Source organism: Equus przewalskii, chromosome X (assembly GCF_037783145.1).
Source record: "Equus przewalskii isolate Varuska chromosome X, EquPr2, whole genome shotgun sequence".
In the NCBI taxonomy this organism is placed as follows: Eukaryota; Metazoa; Chordata; class Mammalia; order Perissodactyla; family Equidae; genus Equus; species Equus przewalskii.
This window is the reverse complement of record NC_091863.1, coordinates 106,644,545-106,662,925: the sequence shown is the minus strand read 5'-3', so window position 1 is coordinate 106,662,925 and position 18,381 is coordinate 106,644,545. Positions and strand designations below refer to the sequence as shown.

The 18,381-nt window shown below is 42.0% G+C and overlaps 1 protein-coding gene across 3 annotated transcripts in view; it reads left to right on the top strand.

Annotated features, from left to right (window-relative positions):
• Positions 1–18,381, top strand: part of HS6ST2 (heparan sulfate 6-O-sulfotransferase 2) — a 273,281-nt gene that overhangs the window by 217,183 nt on the left and 37,717 nt on the right. For 2 of the 3 annotated variants that reach the window (XM_070606646.1, XM_070606647.1), the window contains one exon: positions 14,866–14,952. The exons of the other annotated variant lie outside the window; for it this stretch is intronic. In XM_070606646.1, coding sequence (XP_070462747.1) covers positions 14,866–14,952 — 87 coding nt within the window. The remainder of the gene's footprint in view (positions 1–14,865; positions 14,953–18,381) is intronic. 3 annotated transcript variants of the gene reach the window in all.

Below are 18,381 nucleotides of genomic sequence, written 5' to 3'. Positions count from 1 at the left end.
GAAGAATCTTTGCTTCTTAGACTCGGCACCAGGAATAAGTTTGACTCTCCTGACAAAATGATACCCTTCCTTTGTATCACCAGTTGAGAATGCTGTTACCTGGCGTGTTTCCCTTATGGCCTTGGTTGCTAGGAAACTCAAAACTAACTCTAGCACTCAATTTCAGTGATCCTGCTGTCCAAGATTTTGAGAATGAGTCTTTCTCCCTTTCTAAAATATTTTTATTGATCTCGTTTTTTCCCGGGGTCATATTATTGGTGTACTTTGGAATAAGCTGCCTTGAATTTGTGGTAGTGGTAGGTTGTAAATTACAAAAAAAAATATTGCTGTGGCTGAGCCTGTGATGGTCTAACACTAACCTGCATTCTCCCTGGCCCATACGACTAACTCTGACCTCATGTTCCTTGGAATAAACTGTGTTTCTTTTAGTCACTGCCCCCATTTTCACAGTAGATTTGATGTTTTTCTCCTATATAAAGGTTTAATTGTAATTTACATATGCTTCCAAATATCAGAAAAAGTGGCAGGGGGGCAGAGAGCAGCATGCACCTCCCCATTTTTTTCTTGTCTCTGGAGCCAGTTGTATAAAACTGCCGAGAAGGAAATTTCCACTTAAACTAGAACCTTCCAGCACAGGGAGTGCTGATCTGTGGCAGTTACTGATGCTAGGATTGTTTTAGTTTGTGCCTTACTTGACTTTCAGTTTCTGGCCATCATTTGGCAGAATTAAAAACTGACTCTGTTCTATCTGCTTATTTTTTGAAGGGGCCGGTCTGTTCCCGAAGAGCTGTTGTCCAGGAAACAAAGGCTCTGTACTGTGCCCAGAAACCAAAATTGGATGGGTCAGGGCCCAGGCCTGCAAGCTGTTGGCTCCCTGCAGCTCATGGTCTTGCACAGGCCATGGGTAACTTTTTTCTAGAACCATGGGCAGTTGGACAATAAAAATCTGGCTGAGTTTTGACATCCTGGCAAGCAGTCATTAAAGGATACGTCCCCTTAATTTAAAGAAAACTCCTAGGGGAAATTCAAAGAAAGAAAGAATAAAAATAACAACAAAACTTTTTGAGAGTAAGAGGACCCCACTTTCCCCCTGGGGTTTCTTCTCCCTCTTGAGTTTCTGGAACTTTCATGCTGAACTGCCCTCTGGCAAGTCCTAGACAAGCTTAGAATGTCAAAGGTAACGTTAATAAGCCACGCTGAAAAAAAAGAAGGAAAGTATAATTAGCATAGAGTAGATGGGGTCACAAAATCCATAATTCTAAGAATCCCAGGAGAAGCATTGAACAGCTTTTAAAAGCACATTTCTTTTGCCCCTAAGCCACAAAGGATTGTTTATATCCCTTTTAGGCAGCTGAGTGCCTCTCCTTCCAATTCTGGGTTTCCCTGAGATAAATGCCATCTTGTTTCCCTTTAAGGGTCAACTCTGCTTTCCCTGGTTGGAATCTTCTGTCCTACTTCCAGGGCCCTCCCCTTCCAGATACAATCTGAAGAACTGGTCTACTTCTCAAGGGCAGGATGATTAACTGACATTCATGAGCTACAATGAAAGTTCTAGCCCTCCACAGCTTATCTGCCTATCTCACAGAGTCATTCTTTATAACTCATTACTGGGGTGTCCTGAGCCACATATGCCCCATTGAGAGAGATCTGGAAATGGTTTAATATGGTTTTAACATTCATGGCATCCCTTCATAGACAGTGTCAATAACAGAGTGAAGGCAGTCATTTTCACACAAACGTTGAGGAAAATAAGGAATAGAGCAGACTCCTCCCATAGTAGGATCTGCTCCTGGCTAGTAATAAGAGCATTTTTCACAAGGCCTTTGTTCTTTACTTCATTTAGATTTTTGCGATAATAAGCTTCATGTCTACCTTTCATGTTCTTATCGCTGTAGTTTTTTACCTCTCCATTTCTCCATTTTTCCTAAGCCAACAAGTGCCCCCAGACAGTGAGATCTTGCATGGGATTTCAGTGTTTGTTATACAAAAATGTACAGACACCCAGTTCGTACACGTTTAAAGATTTATTAAATAGGAAGTTGATTGTTTAGTGGCCGGGGAGAACCAGAGACCGTTATTTCAAAGCACAGAACCTATCTTACAAAGAGGTGATGGAGATGATATTATGACTCTCGGAAAGCCCAGACTTTCCCAAGTGCAAAACAAGGGAGTCTTGGCAAATGCTGACTTGAATTCTGATTATTCCAAAGCCAAGATTTTCCTGAAGTTTTGAAGCCAAGAGGAGATCAGTAAGGCCCATTGCTGATTTTGCACATAATAGAGGAAGCAAACAACAGGAACAGTAATGAAAAGCAGACTAATTGTTTCTTTGGGAGATTGTAACCATATTTACATAAACTTTAGTATAGTTGCTTCATCTAGTTTAGGCACTAAAACAATTTTTTTGTTTTGTTGACCTTTGTTGCAATAAATAAGGCCAGACTGAAAAAATATGTCTAAAGCCTATAATTATGGATTTGTTTGGCGCGAGATGCTTCCTTCAGCATACTTTAGATCATCTTTTCCAGGAATTGATGAGAACAGGTTCTATGTGATCAAGAAGGCTTTTTCTCTATCAAATACTTTTGGCATTATAAAGGACATCATGACTGATGAAATACCACAACTAATCAGAAAAGTGCACTAGGAGAAAGCAACATGTAGCAGCTGGAAACCCAAGACACAAAACTGTTTTATAATCAGCAGATGAGTCTCTTATGATTGCAACACTCATGCCCCCAGATCCAGTTTCTCCTTTGGCTCGTGTGAGCCCACTGTCTCCCCTCTATCTTGTCCTTCTTAATCTTCTTCCCAGGCTCTTGTCTTCTCATTCCACACTCTCCCTGTATGATCTCTTCTACTCTGGTTTTCAACTACCACCAATATGCTGAAGACTCCTGAATCTCTAGAGACCATTCTTCAGCTGAGATATCCATATCTAGCTAAACTCTGCTTCCACATATCCAACTGTCACCCAAACATATTGCCTGGGGGTCCCACAGGCACACAAAACTCAACATAACCCAAAACTGAACCTGTCACCTCCTTTAACGTATTCCCCCCACCCAAAACAAAGGCTGCCCACCCTTCTTGGACTACTTATTTTGGTAAATGGAGCCCCATTCATTCATTTTACCTCATCTTTGGTTCCAAGCCTTCCTGCCTTGCTCTGTACTCTGTGGGGGCTGTGACCCTGTTTTCTAGGTGCCAGCCAAGTTCTATCGTTAACTTGATGTTCCATCCTTGGATACTATGTCCCTTTGGATACATCCATTCCCCTCTCTGGGCCTTATTTTCCTACCTCTAAAGACCCTTCTAGCTCCATATTTCTATGAGTCTTTCTCTTGACTGGGATGGGGTATATTCAATAAAGAGCCTCAATCTTTGGCTTAGCTAAGTGTCTTGGGTTAGACTAAACTGTTATTAAAAATTCGTATTTGTGGAGAGAAGTATATTGTTATAAATTACACGAGGCCTCACGTTTAACAGTGACCAGTGGGTGATATAGAACAAGATAAGTTTTGTTTCCATGATTTGTCAGAATTATAATCTTCCATGAACATACACAGTAAAATAATACTCAGCTTTCCAAATTGTAACACAACAGAAAGAAGCTGATTATTGGGTTTCATTCAGAAAAGAAGATTAGAAGTAGTCTATACACAATATAGAACAGGTAACATTTGGAAAGGAGCCCCTACTTAGAAATAGCATGCATTCAAACAAATGTGTGCTATCTGAATAAGAGAGGCTTGAGCAGTTTAAAAATCAAAATGTTTTCAAGTTTTTACTGTCCCTCTAAATATAAAGGAAGAGAAAAATGTAAAAACCTTTGGTGTAGAGGCTCAGTGCTGATAAGAGACACATTGGAGCATAGTTGACAGAACTTTTCTTTCCTTACTACCCCAGAAAGCATTTTCAACACCATGCTGACATGGCCCTTCTACTTGATTTCTAAGGAGCCAGCTGCATTTTTAAATCTTGAATATATTCACCGCCCTTAGAAAGCACTTAAGATGCCAAGTTCAGCAACAAGAATATGTTTGAATGTTCCTGGCTTTGAACACCAACATGTAGCTAGAGAACTGGTGCCCTGAAGCCCCAGTGTTAAGATCAGAGGCCCTGGTTAGGCAGGACCAACCCTGCCTCGGTGACCCAATTTGTCCCAGATGCTTCGGCTATTACAAAGACAGAATATGACCCTAGCTCTGCCTCATTTCAGTGCCCATGCTTTCTTCGCAGCCTCAGCGTTGCCTTCAGTTAGTTGGCAATGCCATTCTCCGAAGTTGCTGACTCCCACTGCTTTTCCCTACTTGAGTTTCATATCCGCGGGCATGGGAGCTCAGAAATCGTACTGTAATTGGCTGTCAACCTTTTTGGCATACAGTGTGGACTAACAGAAGTCATTTAGACAAAAAACCAATGCCACATGACTGTTACTAAACCTCTAACCTAATATGTGTTAGTCAGTTCAACAAACATATATTAGAAGCCAAATTTATCAGGATGGTCGTCAGTCAACAGGTATTAAAAACCTTCCATATGACAGATGTTATAAGAAACTTTGTGAAGAGATATGAACACAATTTGCCCTCATCCTCAAAGAATTTAGTATATAATGTGCAGGCAGAGTGGACATTCTTGAAAATCCCCTAAGAACATACTTAGTCGAAAGTAAAAACAAAGGGATTATTTGCCAGAGAAAAGGAAGTGAATAAATGATGAGTCCCCCTTGCCCTTGGTTCATATTGTTCTGCAACATAAAATCAGAATCTCACTTCCTACTAAATGGGCTGGCTTTTCCATTGTCTCTGTATGCTAATTCCTGCCATAGCAGTTGGCCTCTTTGGCTTTTCCTAAAAAGTTCACTGAGACTTTTCTGGCCTACTCTGGGGACTCCGTAATGTATAATGTTCACCAACTAGGCTCCAGTTGTGAATTTTTAATTATGCCAGATCATTTTCAGTAAACAGAACTTTAAGCTCAATTAATACTGTCAGATCCAATTTTTGTCTCACCTGCTATTGAGCTCCACTCTGTGGTGCTTGCGGTAATTGCCACTTCCTCAGGAAAGAGGAGCTTCTCCAGAGATGGATGTCAGCAGCCCTTTGCATCCTCCTCTTTCCTGATTCAGGAGCAGTACAGTGGGGGCACTTCATCCAGCAGATTCTCATTGTGTTGTCTGGCAAACAGGGACAATGGATACGGCTGATTGTTATTTCTCAGTTGCCGCTAAGTGTGGCTGCCTCGTGCTTCTTGTGAGGCAATGGTGCTCAAAGTGTGCTCCACAGACCAGCAACATCAGCATCACCTGTGAACTTGTTAGACGTGTCGGTTCTCAGGCTCCATCCTAGACCTGCTGAATGAGGAACTCTGGGGGTGGGGCCCAGCCACCTGCCGTTTACAAGTCCTCCAGGTGATTCTGATGTATGATGAATTCTATGAGCCGCTGTTGGGAGATGAGTGTTTCAAATTAAGGATAGGCAGAATTTCATTCTATTTTGTGAAAATTCTCGTAATCCAGAGTTTATTTTCTGATTTATGTTTTAAACACAAACTGAAAGTCATAATTTTCCTAATAGTAACTCAACTTTACCTTTGCCTCCCTGCTTCTCCCAGGCATAGGTGGTTGCTCCCTGATTTATTTCCCCAGCTCTTTTTCACACTTGCCTTCTCTGATTTGGTACGTTGTATTGTTATCTGTTAACATGTTCACCTCCTCTACTAGCCTTTGGGCCACTTGAGGACAGGAATCTTGTCACTCTCATCATTGTATCCCCAAGGCCAAACACGGTGATGGCCACACAAAAAACACACAGTAAATAGTTTTTGAGTGAATAAATTGTGTAACATTTTATAGTTTTCAAAACTATGCTATGGCCTTAAGCAGTAGGACTGGCAGACAAAGAAACTGAGACCCAGCGAAGTTAAGTGACTCAGTGGGTAGGTTGCAGACCCAGGGCTAAAGGCCAAAGCTTGCCTCAGTTTGGGAAAGGTAATGGCCCCCATTCCCTAAATACTGCCTCATGAACTCAACTCATCAGGAAGCCTGGGATACTTTGGCTCTTCAAGAGTAAAGCTCTTGATTTGCTCCCAGACAGGCTGTCCCTACCCCCAACTGTGGTGATGTTACTAGCTGTGACATTCTTTTACCATCCTGCATGCTAAGAGAGGGTGGCTGAGGGTGCCAGTTAATGAGGCACAGTGCAGAGACTGAGAACAGGAAAAGGAAAGGGAATCATGCAGAAAATAGGAGTAGATTTTAGCACTGTTGGAGGTACAGTCCCTGACATTTGGCTAGTCCTTAGTGAAGGAGAACCAAAAGGAAAAGATGTGAGCTGCAAGTGAAGACAAGATTTAAAGCTCAGTTTTGCTCATCTGCAAGGCTGTCCATCTTACACCAAGGTAACAGCAGCATGGAATGTACTTTGTGAGGTGTTTTTGTTATGGGAATGGTTTGACAGTGATTGCCACCCACCTCACCTCTTGGCCCCCAGCTCAGCTTGTCACCTGTAAGCAATCTGGCCATGCTAAGAGAATGGGGAGAAGCAGACTATGGGCATGGGATGAAGAAAGTCACTAGCGTGCACAAGAATCAAGGCCTGCACTTTCCCTCATTAACCTTAGCATTGAACTCTACACAATTAAGTTAGCTGGCCCAGGCTCTTTTACTTGGGCCCCTGGGATATAAGACCTTGTAACACACTTGTAAATCCTCAAAAACTGGGTTGGAAGTAAGCTGATTCTGGCGCAGGCTGTCCCCCACCCGAAACATCCGCTCATTAATCACAATGGATCACTGTCCCATCATGACTCGCTGCTTATCTCATGGCTTTGACTATCACTTTGGAGCAGTGACTGTACATCTGACCCTGTCTTTCTTCTTGAGCTGCAGTGCCATCTCTCTAACTGCCGACTGGACACTGTCCATCAACACCTCAACTCAATATGCTCCAAACCAAATCCATCATCTTCTCCTCTAGTCCGGATTCTCCTCCCAACTAATCTGTCTCTTTAATTGGAACCTCTGTTTTCCCAGCCATTCAGCTTCCAAATCTTTCCAGCAGCTTTCACTTAGACTTTACTCTCATTCTCCAGATATAGACAATTCCCAAATTCAGTCTTTCTCTTTTGATATGTCATGGATGGTTTCCTTCTTTCTACCTCCATAACTACCATTCCAGTCCAGGTTCCCATCATATTTCAGGTCTCAATCACCCTAAACTGTCCAATACCAGAACTATGATCTTTTGCTCCTTAGTCCCCATCTGATGGAAGAGCCCAGAGCTAGGTGTCAATGTAATAGTTACAAGATACAGTTCCAGTGTATCTTATGGCCTCTGATAGTCTGCAACCAAGGGCCAAGCTCTTGGTAAAGATGTAAGTGAATAGCAGCTTAAATGAGAAAATAATCTAATTTAGGAACTAATTCATGTCCTTTCTTGATCCCAGTAAGGCATTCAGGGATGTGACTGCCTTCCCTGGGCAGAAACAGCATGTGCCAAGAGGTGAAGAGAGCAAAATAGCAACAATAATCAATAAGCTTATTGCTCCAGTCCCTGATGCCCCTGTGGTGAGTTGTTAGAGTGAGAAGTTAATGGAAGGGGAGAGGGCAAGATAATGCGAGTGTCCCAGCTGCCTTTTCTAAGAGCTCTGCAATTACCAAGTCATTGTGAGCTTATGTGTGAATGGTTTACCTTATCAGTTTAATTCCCTCTGCTTTGTAGATGAGAATCCTAAGAGGGAAAGAGGTTATATGCCTTGCTGGCAGCCAGGATTAGAACTCGAGATTCTTGAATAAATGCTTTGGACATATGAGGTTGCTTCTGAGAGATCATAGTTACGTTGGGCTTCATGGCAATAAAGATGAACTTTTCTCTTCTCCCCTAAAAAAACCTCAGTCATTATCTTCACTTAAGCAAAGGGACACTAGAGAAAGAAGCTAAACAAGAGCAGAGCTTAGCGAACTGATCTTTCTTTGCTTGATGATTAGCAGAAATATAGATAATGGGAACAGACTGCTTAAAGGGGCATGGACTCTAATTTAGATACTCGGTAGAAGAAAATGAAAAAAGTTTGGAGCAAAGAAAGAAAACCACTCAGGACATAACCTAGCAAGATAGGAAAATGAAATAAAGAAGCCTAATCAGCTCTAATTAAAGGAAATCAATATTTGAAGGGCTGTCTTGCTCGCTAACAGAACAAGGACAAAAATACTTCAGAAATGTCAGCCTCTTAGAAAATAGAAAAGCTAGCTTTTGTGGGGGAAGCAATCATGATTTAAAAGCCTTTCAAAAGATGACCACTTGGTAGATACATTGTAGAGGGGATTCAAGCACCTGTTGGGGAGGCAAATTAGATGAGCTTCTATCCGGGTGGAGTCCATATATTTTAAGTGCACTTCCTCATCCTGGGAGATTGAAGGAGCTGAGGGTCATCTCTAGGGAGCGAAGAGTAGCTACTATTTTCCCAGAGAGACTTGAAATAACCCCTTAACAATAGCTTGGGTTTCATCTCAGTTCCCACTTACGAGGACACACGCTGGAAAACATTAAGAGCTATCCAAATGCAACAGATTTCTTGTTGTTATTCAGAGACACTAGCCAACCATCCAAGCAAGCTTGTTTGAGAATCTTTTCTAAGCTCACCTGTCTTTGTGAACCACATGATGATCAACCACCAGCAACTAGAATCCGCTTCTCCCAGGCTGTTCTTCATTAGGGATGGAAGATACGTGACATATGTGTCACCACTTCCTTCTTTCATGTTGGTGCCACACACTGATAATCAATGATGGAGCTTCTTTTCTACTGAGCCCAAATGCAGCTTCTTCATTTATTTGTTCAAGAAATATTTTTTCAGTGCCCTCTTAAGAGCTAGTTAGAGAGACAGATAAACAATAAAATTTAAATAACACTAAAGTCCACATAAAAAAACAGATTTGCATTGTTAAACTTAATTGACTGAGCACCAGAGTAACTACGAACTGAAACCAGAAGTATTATTAAAGAAGAATATGAAGAGACATTGCCTGGAGGCCAGCCCCGTGGTGTAGTGGTTAAGTTTGGTGTACTCCGCTTTGGCGGCCTGGTTTCATGGGTTCGGGTCCTGGGCACAGACCTACACCACTGATCATGCCATGCTGTGGTGGCAACCCACATACAAAATAGAGGAAAGATTGGCACAGATGTTAGCTCAGGGCTAATCTTCCTCAAGCAAAAAAAGAGGAAGATTGGCAATGGATGTTAGCTCAGGGTGAGTCTTCCTCAGCAGAACAAAAACCAAAAATCAAAAAGACAATGCCTGAAGTCAAAAGAAAAGAAAAATTAAGATGGATGACGGAAGAAACACTAAAAATAATTGAGAACAGGCAAGAAGCAAAAGTAAAACATGACAAAAGCAGGGTTAGAATCCTGAATGAGGTTTTTCAGTGACTATCAACATGGAGATAAAGAAAAGTACTATAATGGCCAGTGCAAAGAGGTAGAGGAAAACAAGAAAAAAGGTGGAACAAGAGGTCTCTTCCAGAAGATTCAAGAAATCAAATGGAAGTTTAAGCCTAGATTGACCAAGAGGGAAGCACACTATCTGATCAGGAGAAGATAAAGGAAAGGTGGAAACAGTACACTGAAGATCTACACAGAAGAGACAAAAGGACGACAGATGCCTTTGAAGAAGATTCCAATGAGGAAGAACCTATAATTTTAGAAAGGGAAGTGAAAACTGCCCTGAAAGTGCTGGGAAGAAATAAGTCACCAGGGGTGGGTGGGATATCGATAGAATTATTTTAAGCCACAGAGGCTGAATCTGTCAAAATCCTAACAAGAATATGCCAACAACTATGGAAATGCAAACCATGGCCTATATAGTGGAAATGCTCAGTATACATCCCAATCCCCAAGAAAGGAGATGCCAAGGAGTGCAGTAACCATAGGACCATTGCTCTAATTTCCCATGCAAGCAAAGTGATGCTCAAGGTGCTGCAACAAAGGCTTTTACCTTGTATGGACCAAGAAATGCCTGATGTCCAAGCTGGATTTCTAAAAGGGAGAGGCACACGAGATCTAATTGCAATTGTTCATTGGCTACTGCAGTGCTCCAAAGAATTTCAGAAGGAGATTAGTCTATTTTATAGGCAATAGTAAAAGCCTTTGACTGTGTGGATCATGAAAAGCTGTGAGCTGCTTTGAAAGGAATGGACGTGCTTCAGCACTTGATTGTCCTGATGTGTAACCTGTATTGTGGACAAGAAGCCACTGTCAGGACAGAATATGGAGAGAAAGAATGGTTTCCTACAGGCAAAGCTGTCAGACAAGGGTGCATTTTATCTTCCTGTCTGTTTAATCTGTGTGCAGAACATATCATACAAAAGATTGGGCTAGACTCAGATGAAGGAGGAGTGAAATTGGTGGAAGAAATATCAAGAGTCTAAGATATGCAGGTGACACCATCTTACCGGCGGAAAGCAGCAATGTCAGAAGTGACATCTGATGATAGTGAAAGAAGAAAGTGCCAAAGCAGGACTGCATTTGAACATCAAGAAGGCAGAAATCATGACTACAGAACTACACAGCTTTAACGTAGACAATGAAGACTTTGAAATTCTTAAAGATTATGTTTCCCTTGGTTCAGTCATCAATGTAAATGGAGGCCTCAGCCAAAAATCAAGAAAAGGCTGAGACTTGGCACGGCAGCAGTGAAAGAATTAGGAAATATCATCAAATGTAAAGAAGTGTCATTAGAGACTAAGGCCAAGATTATTCACACCCTCGTATTCCCAACTACTCTATGTGGGTGTGAAAGCTGCACAGTGAAGAAGGCTGACAGGAAAAAAATGGATTCTTTGGAAATATGATGTTGAAAGAGATGCCCTGGACAGGCAGAAAGATGAACAAGTCGGTCCTAGAGCAAATTAAGCCTGAACTTTCATTGGAGGGAAAAATGATAAAACTGAGGCTGTCCTACTTTGAGCACATCCTGAGAAGGCAGGATTCCATGGGAAGAACAGTAATGCTGGGAAAAGTAGAAGGCAGCAGGAAAAGAGGAAGGCCAAGTGTGAGATGGATTGACTCCATACAGGAAGCCATAGGCCTAAGTCCACAGGAGCTGAGAAGGGCTGTTGAGGACAGGACATTGTGGACATTACTCATTCATAGGGTTGCCAGGAGTTGGAGCCGACTTGATGGCACGTAACAACAACAACAAGCACCACCACACACTAAGTGCCAAATAAAAGATTTGTAGACAATAAGTATTATAGCCCAACTCTCTCTTCTGAAATACAATTTCAATTTCCTAGGGCCCTGAACATTAATTTTTAAAATTTCAGTGCTGTTGTAGTTAGGGCAGCACAACTATTTTTCATGGGTCTGAGATCAAAACAAGCTTAGGAAATCCTATAGGAAATGTGGAAGTTTCTGTATGTCACCTATCAAGAAAGTCAGTTGAGTGTGGTTGAAACCACTAGGTTCTTCTCCCTCAAGTACCTCTCTGACCTAAGAGAAAAATCCAGATTGGAGTGGCTCTGATTGTCATTTTGGGTTAAGTACACTGGGTGCCATGTCAGCATCAGATTTTTCAATCAGAAACACTTCAAAAATGCTGAAGAGTTGGGTTAGTCACAGTTTTCCCACCTGAATACAATGTGTATGATACTGCAGATTTTTTTTTTTTTTTTTTTTTTGCTTTTCTGATGTTGGAGACATTTTTGGAGCCTGTTGAAAATGGCTCACTTGATAGATGGAGATGGACAGCCGACCAGGCAGACAGAAGGAGTGCTGGCACTCATTAACTTTTCCTCTTGGGGTCTCACCTGGAATTGTTTTCATAGGCCTTTGATGAGGCTGGGTTTGAGGGAGGGAGGAGAGAATCCTATCCCCCAGAAGAGAATAGCTACTCAGGAGCAGTGAGAAGCCTGGATCCCTGCTCTCTGGGATTTCAGAATATAGCGTTTAAGATGGCAACCCAAAGAGGAGATGAAAGTAAAGCGGACTGACAGGTGGTCTAGAGACAGACAAAATGATGATAACTGGGGTAGGTCTCTTTCAGTTACATAGGTTGGAGTCCAGCCCTAATTCAGGGCAGCCCCCCAACCCCACTAATGTCATATACCTCAAATTTTCATCCATATATCCTGAAAGCAGGTGAGGCTTATTCCTGTAAGTCCCTGGGATTGCTGGATGTTTCAGTGGCCAGGGTCCTTAGCAGCATCTTAATCTTTGGGTCCTCGACCCATGTTTTTCCAGATCTCTGAGGCTCCCAGACAGTCTGCAGATGCAGGATGTTCTTTCTCTTTCACGGGGCACTTCTGGAAATCTCAGAGTCCTTCTGTCTCAAGGGTTCAGAATTAGAGCATCTTGTGTAGACTTATCTAGTCAGTCTGGAACTTCGGGGAGGAATGATGACTCTTTTTCCCTCAATGTTCGGCAAGTCTTTCTACATAACAGTCCTTAGTATATCTACAAAATTAAACTCCTGTGATGTAAACCTGCCGTAAGTTCTGCTTGGCCTCTGCTGCACTTTCAGATACATTTTCCCCCTGTGTGTGGACCTGCTATTTGCACGGAACAAACACTTTGAACTATTTGATTACTTTCACCCCTAGGTGCCATACCTTCCATATGTGATTTTTCTCTAAGAAAGTTTCTGTTTTTATTCCCCTCAGATCTGCACTTACAGGATTTGGCAGTAGGTCAGAAGAGTCCTTATTCCTATCTTTTAAAGGACTACTACTCCAGGACCACCCCCCTCCAGCACAGCAGTTAGCAATGATAAGGCTGCCACTGCCAGCTGACGGCTTTCCCTGGTGTCCTGAGGTGCCCTGCATTGAGCTTAAACACGGTCACTTGTTATGCAGATTATTTAGGACCCTTGCGCCCAAGGCCTAAACATGGGAATTTAGCAGTGGGAATGAGTGTTCTTTTTATTCAAAAGAAAGTGGATGCCTGAACTTAATGACTTGGAGAGTGTTGAATGACCACCGTCTCTGAGCCTGGTAGCATGCAAGATCAAAAGATCCCTTGTTTCAGAATGCTTCCAGTACAGTTTCCCACTGCCTTCTGGTTGAGTGAGGGGCTAGGAGGAGGAAGACTCAGTGGCCGGTGACCAGGGTGTGAGAATGAGGAAATTGAGACCTGCTTGAATCGTACAACACGTAGCATATTGTGTCCTTTGCACCAGACTGCACCGACCCTCTGGAAGAGACAGTTCTGAATTCTTCTGAGTTACAGTCTTCCGTCCAGTTGTTCAATATTATCACTTAGTTTCTGAGCTTGGTTCTGGATGGCGAGGGTAGCTGGGATGGTCCCAGGACGGTTAAGGAATTCTTTGCCAGGAAGTCATAATGGATGGGCAGAGGCATCACTCGGTGAGTTCTTCAGTCCCCACTGAGAACATAGCCACATTCTAGTGAGTCTGTGAGCAACACAGGGAAATGGTCCCTGCACAGTATAGAATCCAAGCACTTGTCTCAGAGGGCTTCTGACACCTTCTCTGTGGTAGAATGTGTGCCTACTCTCTCCAGAGCCACCCACCCCAGCAGAAGGATTGGAGCTCACCTTGGTATCTCCCCCTTCAAAGAACTGTTTTTTTGGTCCTCCTGGACACTGAATCCTACCTGCTGAGACTTTTGCTATCTGTCTGATTAGCCCTTGTCTGTGCCCACACATATCTGTATTACTTTTGCAATCACCAGGAACCCATGACTATCTCTTGTTCCCATCACATCCATGTAGCCATTTAAAGCTGATAGGTACAGGGCAGAATATCTTTTGTGACCGCCCCACCCTACATATAAATACAGCTACTTGCAGGCGCCTATTTCTGAGGTACTTAAAAGATTCATAAATATCTGGAAAGCTCTTTGACAGTTTCAGAGACAATATTCTGCCTTTGGAAGGCTCTATTATACTCATTGAAAGCCAAGATATGCATTTTTCTCTTTTACCTTCACTTTTCATAAAAGGTTATGCTGACGTAGATCTTACTAACAAAAAAAATCTTCCTGATGAAATCAGGATAAATAATTCCACACATCTTCAAGTGGAGAGAAAGGCTTTGAATTAGTTTCCATGGAAATCTGGAGATGAAGTAAAGTAATAATTTCAAGGCAGAGCAGCTGAATTGAAGATAATGGTAAAAATAGTTTGATAAAGAAAATAGAATAAAGTAATCAAGAAGACTCCAATCAATTATTCCTTTTTGTTTACCTTCAAGTGATTAATTTGTCTGCGTTTATTAACCTGATGAGATTAAGCAGGCCTTCTTAGTGATTTATTTTGTAATTGTCTCCAAGGTTTGACATAAGCTGTGGAGTTATTGAAGGTGGAGATTTAAATTCAATTACTCATGAAGCAGGTGGTGCTTCTCCTGAAAGAATATCTGAATTCATGGGCTTCCCATGTTAACATTATGAGTGAAAATTATTAATTCATCTGATAGTATCTCCCAAAGACTTTTAGAAGTCATTTGGCATCCACACACTTCGCTAAAAGTCAGCAGCTTCAGAACTGAACTTGTAATACAGAGAATCCAGACACTGGAAATAAAGGATTTTATGTTAAAGCTAATTATTTTATACAATTTCTTTTCGCTAGAGCCTCCCTTGGGGCCTGGGATGTGGTGCTCTCCTTAATGGAATCCACCAGCTCAAGCTTTGAATGCCAGAAGGATAGCTTTCTTTGAACTTGACCAATGGTTCCCACTCTCTGTACCTGTGAAGGGTACCACTGGATAAGATCATGCTTTATTTTGACAGGCGAGAGAGAGAGAGAGAGACCTTGAAAGTCTTTAAATGAAATGACTAATTGCTTTTTCATCTCTGTGGTCATTGTTGTATATATTTTTCTATTCTTTCTGTGGGTGTAGTAAGGATAGACGGGATTCTCCAAAAACTAATCCAGGTGCCACCTCTCCAGCATCCACAAAGGCCCGGAACACATCTAAGAGTGGGAAGTAAGTGAAAAGTGCCCTTGTGCATCTAACATAGCTATCACAAAGCCATGTGCTGTCCTCATTTTCTCATTCATTCGTATTCATTCAAGAAAGATTTGCGGAATGCCTTCTGTGTGCCTCACACTGGACTAGTCACTGGGGAACTTAAATGAGTAAGGCAGGTGTGTCAGGAATACGGGGTGCATGAAGGACTAAAGAAGGGAGAGGAGAGAAAGGAGAAAGTTAGGAGATGACTTTGGAAAGATAGCTTTTAGGGCTGACTGGGAAGGGCAAGGACTTAAAGCAATGCAAGATTTGGACTATGAGTTTCAAAAATTAAAGCAGCAGCAGTGGCACTGATCAATCATATTATGGTTTGCAAAATCCATGAAAATCTGTCTTGGATCCATACACTAAGACTTAGGGTTGATTTAGAAGAATCTAGAAAGCCATTCCACAAATGTCCTGGTTTAAGTACATTTACATTGTAACCATATCACTGATTTACATGATATGTATATTCCTTTCCTAGTAACTGGTATATATTGTGTCCTACCTGAAACTGTCTTTTTGGTATTGCCGAAACTTATATTAGCTGAATATTTGTGATGTTAGATTTACTTCTCTGGGCTAATTCAAGAAAGCAACATTGACTGATCTCTCCCTTTGGGTTCAGCGGAGCATGGCAATCTGAAACAGTGTGATCCCGTGCAGATGACATACCTCCAATTAGGTGCTTCTGCTTTGAAGTGGCTACAGCCCTTCGGTGAATGGCTGGGATCCTCTGTAAGCTCTCTCTCTTGGGGTCCTCTGTAAGCTCTCTCTCTTGGGGGTATGGGGCATTGTGACAGGCAGAAATACAGCCCACAAGCAGCACCCAGCCTACATCTAGAGAAAATGAAAGATGCCTTCATCATGCTAAAAGCTCTAATCTAGCAATAAGATATGTCACTACAAGAGCATGGCTTTGCAATGAAAGGTGAATTTGTAAAGGTCATATATTTTATGTATTCAGCATTGGGCCGTAAATGCTGCACTTTGAATATGATCTTATATTCCATTCCCAAAGTGAAAGATCTATTGGCTGCCTTTTTTTCCCTCTTCTCCTCCTCCTGAATACCATTTCAGGTTTGCATATAAAGTTGAATGTGGGCTATCTTGGAGAATATAAAAAGCGGTGGTGAAGACATAAGACTAAATCTCAGAGCAGTTAGGACTCGTTTCAGTTATTTATCGCCGAGCACCACAATCAAAATGCTGTATAAATTATGAAGGAAGGGAATTGATGCACACATTCCCAAGCAGCTGAATGTTTCCAAATTAGTCCCAATTCATCGTTAGCATACACTCTCAGTTAACAGAGATGGCATTGGTGAATGCTTTTAACTCCATGCTTGCAGAAATGGCAGGCCCTGTCTGGGCACCTTGTACGCACCTGTCACACTGACAAGTGCAGGACACAATCTCCATTTATTAGACCCTGTGTATAATTATGGATGTTTGTGATTGCTGTTGCATTTCGAAAGGGGTGTTGTTTTGTGTTTTTTTGGCTTTGCAGGAACCAAATCTTTTACCTTTTGAGTGAAGAATCTCAGAGTGAGTCACAAAAGGAGCAGTTGGTAGAATTTGAGTTAAGATGACATAGAGAATGCATACCTAATACCATACCCAGGTTGTGAGCAGTAGGAGGCCTGCATAAATACATTCTTAAGTAGATAAACATGATCTTATATCTCACTTGCTGTATTTGGACATATCCCAAGCTGCGTCGCACATTCTGAGCCTAGGTGTCTTTTATTTGCCATGTGTGTGACTCACAGATTGAGCTAGTTCTTTTGAATTCTTCATTATTTTGGTTGATTATTAATGAAAAATAGAAAAGTTCTCCAATATCCAATAGCCTCTTCATGGGTATGTGTGTCAGGTTCCCTTTCTCTTACTTATTTCCCATAGTTTTCAGGAGGTTTTATGTAATTCTTTCTCCGCACATGTTCTCCTTCGTGGGATATTTTTGTCAACAGGAGCAGTACTGACCTTCCATGAAGATGGTGAGACTATCGGGGACATTTTTCACACTTTCTAGAACAGTGTCTATTAATGTTTAGGCACGTGTGTTATAGTTCAAAGAGACTAGTTATTTCCTCTGTATTTTCTTGGTTTTAGAGTGTGTGGTGGTGAGGGAGGGCGCCCCAGGGCTTTTCCCCATGCTGCGTTTTCACAACAGCCAACATTGAGGGTGCTGTTTTTCTGGGTTTTCTCATGTTATTTGACCTAATGACAGTGGGATTTGGAGCAGTTTTTAAGAGTTTATATATGTTATTTTGGGACCAGATACAGGCTAGGAGATAGAAGTGTTCTTTTCTTCTTTGAAAAGAAATTGTCTCTTCTTTTTTGAAGAAACAAAAAATGCGGAAGTCAAGCTGCCTCAGATGTACATCATGGCTAAAAATAATAATAACTAATATGTGTTGAGTGAGTGCTATGAGCCAACCTCGGTACTGAGCACCTGATACATTTTGTCTCTGATCTTCATCCACCAAAAGCTCACAGAATAGGCGCTATTATTATTTCTATTTTATTCATGAGGAAATCGAGGCTTGGAGAGGATATCATGTGCCTACATAGGGTCTCCAAAGGAACAATTTTGGTAAAACCCTTCTTTAGCACAATAACTAAAATATGTTGAGCTTTTACGTTGTGCTGTTGTGCTAGACCCTGGGGCTACAAAGACAAATACAAGGTACGATAGATGCCCTCAAGGAGCTCATAGTCTTAGTAGAGGAGACAGAGGACGACGCCGTGGTCTTTACAGTGAGACAGTCACAGGGTGCTCTTGCAGCCAAAATAGTCACCCCTAACCAATGCCAGGGTTGGAGTGGGGAAGACGTCATGTGGGGATCTCAATGAAGGCTGTTTTTGAAAAGTGACTCCTGAACTCCTTAATTTTCTTCACTTACCCCTCAGGTAGCAAGGCTAGGTCAGAAGAGGAAAATACAAATTAGTCACTAAGGTGGACAGAATCCTCTAACGTTGATAAGAATGTGTTGAAGTTGTGGATTAGGTCAAAGCTAAAACTGAATGGCCAATTCTGCCTTTTTTCCGACTTCAATCCATTTGGAGCCAACTGAGATGCAGTGTAGCATGCTGAGTAGCTTAAGAAACCTACAGCTTGAAAGTTGTGTCAGTTCTGCTTGCTCTGTTTCATTGCCTGGATCTGAACCTGGGTAGCCAGCCCTCTGTTTCAGGGAGGAACAGATGGAATGGGATATGTCTGAGCAGCAGAGCCAGACTACTCTGGCAATGACTTTCAGGGAGGTACATGCAATTTCTTCTGTGCCAGCAGTGAGCCAAATTGACAGGACGGAAAAAAACAATCAGTGCAGAGGCATACCTCCGAGATCAGGAAGCATAGGTTTTGCAGAGGTTGACTCATGACCAACCAGGCCAGGC